Source organism: Acinonyx jubatus, chromosome E2 (genome assembly GCF_027475565.1).
Source record: "Acinonyx jubatus isolate Ajub_Pintada_27869175 chromosome E2, VMU_Ajub_asm_v1.0, whole genome shotgun sequence".
NCBI lineage: Eukaryota > Metazoa > Chordata > Mammalia > Carnivora > Felidae > Acinonyx > Acinonyx jubatus.
In genome coordinates, this window is record NC_069396.1 from 471,480 (window position 1) to 481,379 (window position 9,900).

A 9,900-nucleotide genomic window follows, 5' to 3' on the forward strand; every position below is an offset into this window, starting at 1 on the left:
CTTACAAAGCTGACCTGTGCTCTCTGCGTCCCATCCTCACCGTCGTGTTCATTTGGTCCTTTTTCTCTCAGTTAACTTACAGAGACTGGTTACGGCTGGAACTAGAAATTCAACCTGAGGTCGACTGTCTTTCAGATACAGAAAGGTAAGTGTTGAAAGGGATCTGCCCTTGACAGTGGTACAAGGCTTTACGCATTGTCTTAAAGCCTAAGTCTTGTCATTACATCTCAGTGTTCAATTTGATATATATACCTATGAGCACAGTTTTATTCATTCATTCCTTAATTCAAGAAACGTTTATGGAACTCCTAGTGTGTGCCACGCACTTCTAGAATGTTCTAGAAACTGGGAAGTGCATTGTGATGAGACAAGTCTGCCCATCGGGTACCTTTGTGCGCTTCTACTCCAACGCCCCTGACTGGGCGCCCTCGCCAGGTGTAAACCTGAGCAGGCCGGGTGGCAAGCAGGCGGGCAGACAAAATGGATTAGAAGTAGGGATGCACACTCAGGACCCCACGGTTAGGGGGTGCATCAGGGGCAGATGTACATGCCTCAGGTGGGAGAAGAGCAGGCGGGGCGACTGTCGTGAGGGGCTGTGGTGGAGTCCTGGCCCTCTGGGGTCCTAAGGGAGCTTGCCAGAGTTCTCAGCTGGCGCGGCCGGCTGGGCAGGCACAGGGCTGACGGGTGCCGTGTGCAGTACTGGCTCTGAGCTGGTGGAGCAGGTCCCTGGGCCAATTACTCAGACCATAGGGACGGGGGCTGTGCTGTTCTGGGCGTGAGCGTGGGGTGCTGACAAGCCCCTGCATGTGGGGCTGTGGGAGTCAGGGAGGGAAATGTGCTGTAGGTGCAATGGAGCTGGTGGGGCACAGGAACCCTGGGGGCAGCGTGAGCCGTCCTGAGCCACTGTCCCTGTGCAGTCAGAGATGCGGCTCGCATGCCGGGGGTCGGGGGGGTGGGGGGGGATTCTGTCCCGTGGTGTCAGATTGCAGAGGAAGTCAGAACCGTGGAAAGAACTGCTTTTCCGACAGGGTGGGTGTTTGCTTGCTTCTCGGGTCTGTGTGCAGCCAGCTGTGAGTGCTTTCTGCACAGGCGCACGCGCCCTGGGGTCTCCCCGCTCTCCCTCCTCTCTTTCCACTGGGAAAAGGAAAAGAAGGAATTCATTTTTCGGCGTGAGGATCCATAATAAGCATTTCTTACCCTCAGGCCACTGTGTGCTAAGTTGCGCTTAGACCTTTTCTGTTTTCATTCAACAGGCAATGCTCAGATACATTGTGTAACAATTTCAGATGGCCTGGGTGAAGCACCAGCCTTTATAACCTCTGCTCCTTGCCCACTTGTGGGTTTACGGAAACGTCTTACTCGTGGCTCTTTCTGCATAAATAGACTACAGTGTCATGTGCCTCTCTTGCTGCGGCTTTAGTTAGTACATCCTCAGGATCCTTCCCATGAGCACCTGCAGAGTCTGGGCCAGATGTGGGCATCTTTGCTGACGGACCCTGGAATCACGACCCTGGGGATGGCCCCCGAGGAGGCCTTGATTGCAGTAGAGGGCCTTCCCGCCACCCAGAAGCCCCAGATCTCGCCACCCGCCATTGTTGTGCCGCTGGCTGTGGGCTCTCGTCCCGGCTCCCGGAACCACTGGTTTACAGCCTTTCCCCGCACAGACCTTGGTGTTTGCTGTTGCAGGTGGGACTTCCAGCAGTGGGCGATCCATGAGTACTTCCTCCCCAAGCCCTCGGCTGCGGGCGGCTGCGACGGGGACCTGCAGGTGGCGTGTGCAGTTCTTGTCGACGTGCTGATAGACTTCCGCCAGAGGTTGGGAAGGCTGATGCCAAAAAGCATCTTACTTTTAGTCTTGATTCTTCCAAGGTGTTTTGTCTGTCCACTTTGTGTTTGACAAAGCACAACTGAACACGTCCTGCTAGTGGGTCTGAGTCTGTGCGGAGTAAAGGTAAGCTTTCTGGATCCGTTTTCTTTGTGTGCAGATTTGCCAGTGGCAGTGACTTGTCTTTCTGCTGTCATCCGACATGTGGGTCGTGAGTGTAAAGGGCGGAAGAAGTGGGCGGCCGGTGGCACCCTCCTAGAGGGCTGCAGTGCGGACGTGGGCTCGCTGCCGTGGGGCAGAGCTCCCCGTACCGTGGCCGCTGGGCCGGGCCCTTAGCATCTTTGTCCTCCTATTGTGTGAAGATGATGAGTAAGATCAATTCCATTTTCCACATTTTGGGGGATGTATTACTTCCATCCTAGAAAACCGGTCTTGTTCCCCTTGTTCCCCTTTACCTCCCGCTGTGCCTCTTCTCCACAAGGATCTGTAAACGTATCGCCTGGTTAGCGGAATTCTTACGAACTCACGTTTCAATACAACCAACAGCACTGGAGTTCTTCCTACCAGCGCCTAGTGGCTGGGAGCAGCACGTACGGCACCAGGCAAACGGACGTTGGGGCCAGGCCTCTTGTTCTCAGTTTTTCTCTTGCGAGGGTAAACGAGTATGTGTGCGCGGAATGAAATCAGTGTCTCCATTCCTTCCCTGTCCCCCAGCTCCTGGCCACCCTGAATCTATTTTCTGTCTCTGGATTTGTCAGTCCTGTCACACAAATATGTGTGTGACACATTGTGTCTGGCTTACTTGGAATAACGTTTTCAAGGTTAGTGTATATTGTAGCATGTCCATCGAGTGACAAATGGATAAAGAAGACGTGGTGTGTGTGAAATCATATATATATATATATATATATATATATATATATATATATATATATATATATATATATATATAATGGAATATTACTCGCTGAGCAAAAAGAATGAAGTCTTGCTACTTGCAACCACATGGGTGGAACTAGAGTAGATTATGCTAAGCGAAATAAGTCAGAGAAAGATAAATATCATGATTTCACTCATCTGTGGAATTTATGAAAGAAAACAGAGGAACATAGGGAATAGAGAGAAAAATAAAAAGAGACAGGGAGGGGGCGCCTGGGTGGCTCAGCTGGTTAAATGGCTGACTCTTAATTTCGGCTCAGGTCACGATCTCATAGTTTGTGGGATCGAGCCCCATGTCAGGCTCTGTGCAGACAGCACAGAGCCCATTTGGGATTCTTTCTCTACCCCTCCCCTACTTTCTCTCTCCAAATAAACATGAAAAAATTTTTTTGAAAGAGAGGGAGACAAACCATAACATACTCTTAAATACAGAGAACAAACAGGGCTGCTGGAGGGTGTTGGCTGGCGGGTAGATGGGCGATGGGCATTAAGGAAGGCACTTTTCGGGCCGAGCACTGGGTGTTGTAAATGATTAATCACTAAATTCTCCTGAAATTATTATTACACTATATGTTAACTAACTAGAATTTAAATAAAATTTAAAAATCGATATATCGTAGCATGTATCAGAACTTCATTCTTTTTATTACTGAGTAGTATCCCATTGAAGGATGGACCACGTTTTGTTTATTCATTAGTTGATGGACATTGGGTCTTCCCCTTTTGACTATGAATAATTCTGTTAAGAACATTTGTGTACAGGCTTTTCTGTGGTCCTGTGTTTTCATTTCTTTCGGGCATATGCCTAAGAATGGGGTATGCTGTGTTATACTTTAACTTTTTTAGGAACTACCAGACTGTTTTCCAGCATCAGAGGGTTCCAGTTCCTCCCCATTATCATCAACATAGTTGTCATCATCTTTTACTTATACCCCTCCTAATGGACATACACTGGCATATATCATTATGGTTTTGATTTGTTTTTCCCTGGTGGCTATTGATGTTGAATATATTTTCATTTACGAGTTGGCAATTTGTGTATCCTCTTTGAAAATGTCCTATCCTTTGCCCATTTTAAAATTGGGATGTTTTATGGAGTTGTGTTCCTTATGTATGCTATATACCACATCCTTATCAGATATGAGTGGCAAATATTTTCTCCCCTTCTGGGGCGCTTGGGTGGCCCAGTTGGTTGAGCATCCGACTTCGACTCAGGTCATGATGTCATGGTTTGTGGGTTCAAGTCCCACGTCGGGCTCTGTGCTGACAGCTCAGAGCCTGGAGCCTCCATCAGATTGTGTCTCCCTCTCTCTCTGCCCCTCCCCCACTCATGCTCTGTCTCTTGCTCTCTCGAAAAGAAACATTAAAAATTTTTAAAAACAATAATAAAAATAAATTTTGATGAAGTCTAATTTACCTTTTTAATTTTAGCTCTTAATTTAGGTCTTTGATTAATTTGAGTTAATTTTTGTATATGGAATAAGGAAGGGATCCCTTTTCATTCTTTTGCATGTGGACATCCAGTTGTCCCAGCACGTTTTGTGGAAGAGACCGTCCTTCCCCATTAAATGGTCTCAACATCCTTGCCGAAAATCAACTAACCATACGTGTGAAAATTTGTTTCTGACCTTTTCTTATTGAGATGGTGTTTATGTCTGTTCTTAGGCCAGTATCGCAGTTTTGATTACTGAAGGCTTGTAGGAAATTTTAAATCGGGAAATGTGAATCCCTCAACAACCCCCCCCCCCACACGCCCCCCACCCCCCACCCCCCTGCCCAAGATTGTTTTGGGTATTCTAGGTCCTTGCAATTCCACCTGAATTTCAGGATCAGTTTGTCAGTTTTAACATAATCAGCTGGGATTCTGCTAGGATTGCACTGTATCTGTAGATGCATGTTAGCACTATTACCATTTTACCAATACTGAATCTTTTGTATCTGTGAACTTTCTTTCAACGGTATTTTATAGTTTTCAGTGTACATATCTTACACCTCGTTGGTTAAATTTATCCTGAAGTATTTTATTCTTTCTAACACCATTGTAAATGGAATTATTAATTCCACTCTTGGTGGTTTAGAAAAATACAACTGATTTTGGTATATTGATTTCATGTCCTGCAACTTTGTGAACTTACTTGCTTTAGTTTTTTATTGGTGATTCTTTAGGATTTTCTATATACAAGATGTCATCTCTGAATAAGATGGTTTAACTTTTTCCTTTACAATCTGAATGCCTTTTATGTCTTTCCTGAGTGAACTGTCCCAGCTAGAACTTCCAGTGCAATGTTGTATGGAAGTGGGAGAGAGGACAACTTTGTCTTATTTCTGATCTTAGGAGGAAAGCTTTCAGTCTTTCATCATTAAGTATGATGTGAACCGTGGGTTTTTCACAGATGGCCTTTATCAGGTTAAGGAAGTTCCTTTCTGGTCTTAGTTTGTTGAGTGTTTTTATCATGAGAGGGTATTGAATTTTGTCTAATGTTTTGTGTGTGTCTATTGAGATGATCGTATGGTTTTTGTTTCCTTATCCTATTGATATATGTATTACATTGATTTTAGGGTGTTGAACCAACCTTGCATTCTTAGAATAAATCCCACTTGGTCATGGTACATAATTGTTTCAGGATGTTGCTCAATTGGGGTTGCTAATATTTTGTGTGTATGTTTTGTTGTTCGTTGTTGATGACTGTGGGTGTCACATGGTCCTCTGGGACCTCCTGGCTCTGTGACCACACGCCAGTCTGGAGGCGGGAGGGGAGGCTGGAATGCCCGCACATCAGGAGATACTTAGGAGGCTTTTGTTGTGTTTTGTTTCAGTTCGAGGAGTTACAACTACTCAGAGAATTCTGATTTGGTTCTCAGTGGCTGCCCAGGAAATCGGGATATTTTTTCCAGATTGCAGGTGAGCTAGAATATGTGAAACCCAGTGTTTCACTGCATCTATGTCATCTGCTATTAAGATTATTTTTATTGTTATTTTACAGAGAATGTGAGCCAGGGAGAGAGGTTTTTTTTTTGTTTTTTATTAATTTTGAGAGAGAGTGCACGCAAGTGGGGGAACGGCAGAGAAAGGGAGAGAGAGAGAATCCTCAGCAGGTATGCTGTCAGTGCAGAGCCTGATGCTGGGCTCGAACCCGCAAACCATGAGATCATGAACTGAGATGAAGTCAGATGCTTAACGACTGAGCCACCCAGGCGCCCCTTGGGAGAGAGAATCCTAAGCGGGCTCCACACTCAGCGTGGAGTGTGATGTGGAGCTGCAGTCCACAACCCTGGGATCATGACCTGAGCCGAGAGTCGGACACTCAACTGACTTAGCCACCCAGGCACCCCAAGATGTTTATTAGAAATCTCCGCAACGGGTCCTGAGGCTCCCCAGCAGAATGAAAACCAACATCATGCATATAAGGTCCCAGACCCAGAGGGACAGTGTGCTCACTTCACCAGTGAGTATCACAAAAACTGCAGAAACAAAAGCTGTGGTGCCAGAACCATCTCCGGGCTTTGGGACATTTAAGATCTGAAAATAGAGGCAATTGAGCAAATAGCAGCTTCAGTAGTAACATGATTGCTCTGCACCGCTGTCTGCTTTTTAGCTCTTGGCTGCTCTGTTTGGATGCCAGCCTCTGAGAAATGACGCAGCTAGCCCCCCACTTGCCAAAGGAGGGCTCAGAGACTGTTCCACAGGGTCACCCCACACCTCCACAGGCTGGCGGGTTCTCGTCACCGAGGCAGGCGCACTTAAGAGGGCGTGGAAATGGGGCTCTCGTTTTGAAATGAAAAGTATAGTTTTCCAGTCCGAGTACCTGTTCGTCTCGGGTCTTTTCAGGGTGCTTAAAGTCGGGCCCTGTGAGTGGGCTCTGGGGTCAAAGTGCAGACCGTGCTCGCTCTGGTTCCATGTCCACAGCGTACACGGGGAATCTGTACCTCTGGAAGTACACGGGCAGCTCCTCGTTAACAGGATTCTGGGTGTGGATTTCGCGCTTCCTCGTGGTGTTTCTGCTTTCCAGGTGCTTGAATAGAGAGAATGTGGGGAGTGACCGAAGCCATGGAGGGGGAGGTCTGGAACACTGGGGAAATGTACCTACCAATGAATAAAACATCCCACAAAGAAGAGCCCCCAGCCCCCTCATCTTGCCCTTCTGTCCGCCGCATCCGTCATAACTGGCTGTGGTGGGGGGTGAGCGGGGAGGGCAGACAGTGCATCCTGGGGCTTGGGGTCACGTGTGGCAGGGACGATGCTTTGAAGTGGGTGCTTGGCTTTTTCTGTCTCTACGTCTGAATGTGCGCAGACACCGCACACACTTTGTGCTTTCAGTCTACAGGCATTTATTGAGTGCCTGCTGTGTACGTGCCTCCCGTCCGTAATTCGTCCTCAGATTATGTGCACGCACACACCTGTGTGTAGTAAAAGAGCAAATGATAAACAGTAAAATGTTAGCCATCGGTGAAACTGGGTAACGGTGTTCTTTGTCCTGTTCTTGTTCTATTTTTGCAACTTTTCAATGATTTCCAAGTAAAAACGCTTGTCCCGGTCATTCCTAGCTCCTCTTGGGAGACTCCCCCAAGCCCACCCAACCTCATTTCAGAGTCCTGACTGGGGCTGACCGTCAGCCCTGAGGACTTCCTGCCTTCGCTCTTGGGGACGACCACCTGGAGCCAGCGATCAAAGTACGTGACCATTTTGGTCTTGCTTTTTCCAGGAGATGGCTGCTGGCCTGGAGCGGGGCCCGGGGGCACCCCGCAGTCGCTCTCCTCCTCAGGGGCACTTCCTTTTCGGAGTTTTCCGCAGACGGCTCCAGGCGCTGGCAAGCGGGTGGGATGTGGCCGCCCGCCTTCGGAGACAGCGGGAGCTGCTTGTGTACAAATGGTAACACAGCACCGTGGAGAGATTCTGTCTTAAATTGAATTTCTTTTCCATCGGTGACTTGTTTCCGTCCCCTCTCCCCAGCCTGTGACGGCGTCTTCTCCTTGGTGTTCCCATGGAGATCAGGGTTTGAAGCTTTGCGTTAAAGCCTTCCTCTTCAGACTCAGGAGCTGCTTTGCTGGAAGCTGTAGCCTAAAGAATTCATGTCAAAATAAGGAAAACCCTGTGTGCCCAGAGATATTCATTGTCGCCACATTTATGAGTAGGAGATCACGTCATTTCTGAGTCCTAGGGAATAGCTTGGTTAGACTGTGGGGCACCTCTTACTTGGCTATTGCACAGCTTAAAAACGGGTCGTGGGGTAAGACCTCGTGCATGTCGGCAGTGGGTCCAGCAAGGCACAGTCCCAGGGAAGGACTCCAGTTCCGGGAGCGGGTAGGGAGGGTAGTTACAGACCACAGCCCGAGCTCCCAGGGAGCGATGTGAGGCCAGGCCATCGCTGTTGACGCAGCTCTTTTTTGCCAGGATCCTCCTCGGTCTGCCCCCGTCTATTGTCGTCGGCCGCCCCCAGGCCGGCCAGCCAGCCGCCCCTGACTGCACCGAGTTCTTCCACTTGGTCAACTCTGAGCTGGTAGGTGTGGGCGAGTGACCGTGGGACCCGGGGACGGGGGCGATCGATCACTGGTTCTCGAAAACTCACGAGCGCATCTGTGGTCACTTGGAGCCAGTCACTTGAGTGTGTGTCGGACCACGTGGGATTGCTGAGGGAGAGAATGGGGTACTGCTCCGGGAGCCAGCAGTCGGGGCCTCTGTGTGCCCAGCCTCCTCCCACAGCCGGAGCCGGGGCCAGCGAGGCGCAGGCGTCGGATGTGGCTCCCTTCCTCGACAGCTTCAGCCCTTTCCGGAGCTCTCCTCAACTTTCAGCTGCCAGGATCCGTGGAGTCTTGCACACCACGTGTCTCCGCTGCTTTCTAGTTTTAACATTTCGGGGGCACAGAAGCCAGAGGTGCCGCGAGGACCACGGGTCCCACCAGTCTGCCCTACTTCCGGCGTCCACACTGCTCAGTGTCGGGGGCTCCACGAACTTAAAGTGTCTTTTTACTTCTTAAAAATGTACAAATATGACTAGAGATTGGACTGAGGCCCCATTCTGTCACAACTTTAAAAGGTGACTTAGAAGTCCAGGGAGATGAGACTAGGTGTTCTTTGGGTTCTTAGCAAAGGCTGCTTTCCTCAGAGCTCTCAAAAGGGCCCGTTGAAGGCTGGCAGATGTGGAAACGGGCAGGACAGAGACGCAGACAAGGGGTGGAGAGGCGAGTTGCCATCCTGGCAACAGGGCCGTCAGAGTGCCGTCCTCACCTCCTGGGCCGTGTTGGGGCCGAAGTGGGCAGGCTGGGGGCTCTGGCTGCACGGAGGAGCCATGTGAAGAGGCACTGAGCCATGCACATTCTGCGCCAGCATGCCCGAGGACAAAAGGCCAGATCTTTGGTCAGCAGTGCTGCTGTGACCCGGCTGCCATCTTCAAGGCGTGTTCGCACAGCTGGAGCCTGTCAGCAGACCCCCCTCCTCCCCCCACCACCGCCGTCGGTTCCTTTCTCACTGGCTTATGCTGTTTTGCAGAGAAACTTCTCCCATGGAAGCGCACTGACCCACGACCTCACAGTCCACTTCTTCAGGGTAACTGTCTCCCTCTGCGCCTCCCCAGTCGCCTGCTCACACCAGTTGGGCCACATCCTCTCACTTGGGCTTTGAGGCCACGGCGTCTTCCAGGGCCGGGGTGTACGTGCAAACCGCTGAGCTTCTGGCATGTTCTCTCCTCCAGGGGCTCCTCAGTGCCTGTTCACAAAGTGGAGACCCCTCCCTGACAGCAGACCTGGTCCTGACCGCGTGCCAGACTGAGTGCCCCCTAGTCCTGACCTCTGCACTGGTAGGCACGGCCGTCTGCTCAGGGCGCTCCCGGGGCTGGCCTGGTGACCGGGGACCCAGTTCTTGTCATGTGGGAGAAATGGGGGGAGGGGCGAATAGAACCCAGCAGAACGTAGGAGGGCAGGCTTCCCTGCCTGTGCCTGCCAGGAGGGAACGCAGGTGTGGGTTCACTGTGGTTCCGCGTTGGCACAAGGCGACCCCTAGTTGCCTGTGGTCCCCCACCTCAGTTTCCCGTTCCGCCAGACCACCGTCTCGGGGCTTGAGAGAGGCGCTCAGCCTGGCCCTCACGTGGCCTGACGTTCTCGGGTTAAGAGCGTAGGCTTCTTTCGGGTGTCTTTTTAAG

General features: G+C 50.3%; 1 protein-coding gene across 2 annotated transcripts in view; it reads left to right on the top strand.

Annotated features, from left to right (window-relative positions):
* Positions 1–9,900, top strand: part of FANCA (FA complementation group A) — a 61,544-nt gene that overhangs the window by 46,706 nt on the left and 4,938 nt on the right. For both annotated transcript variants that reach the window (XM_053210291.1, XM_027076453.2), the window contains 7 exons: positions 72–145; positions 1,687–1,815; positions 5,582–5,666; positions 7,468–7,634; positions 8,157–8,262; positions 9,252–9,308; positions 9,454–9,558. In XM_053210291.1, coding sequence (XP_053066266.1) covers positions 72–145; positions 1,687–1,815; positions 5,582–5,666; positions 7,468–7,634; positions 8,157–8,262; positions 9,252–9,308; positions 9,454–9,558 — 723 coding nt within the window. The remainder of the gene's footprint in view (positions 1–71; positions 146–1,686; positions 1,816–5,581; positions 5,667–7,467; positions 7,635–8,156; positions 8,263–9,251; positions 9,309–9,453; positions 9,559–9,900) is intronic.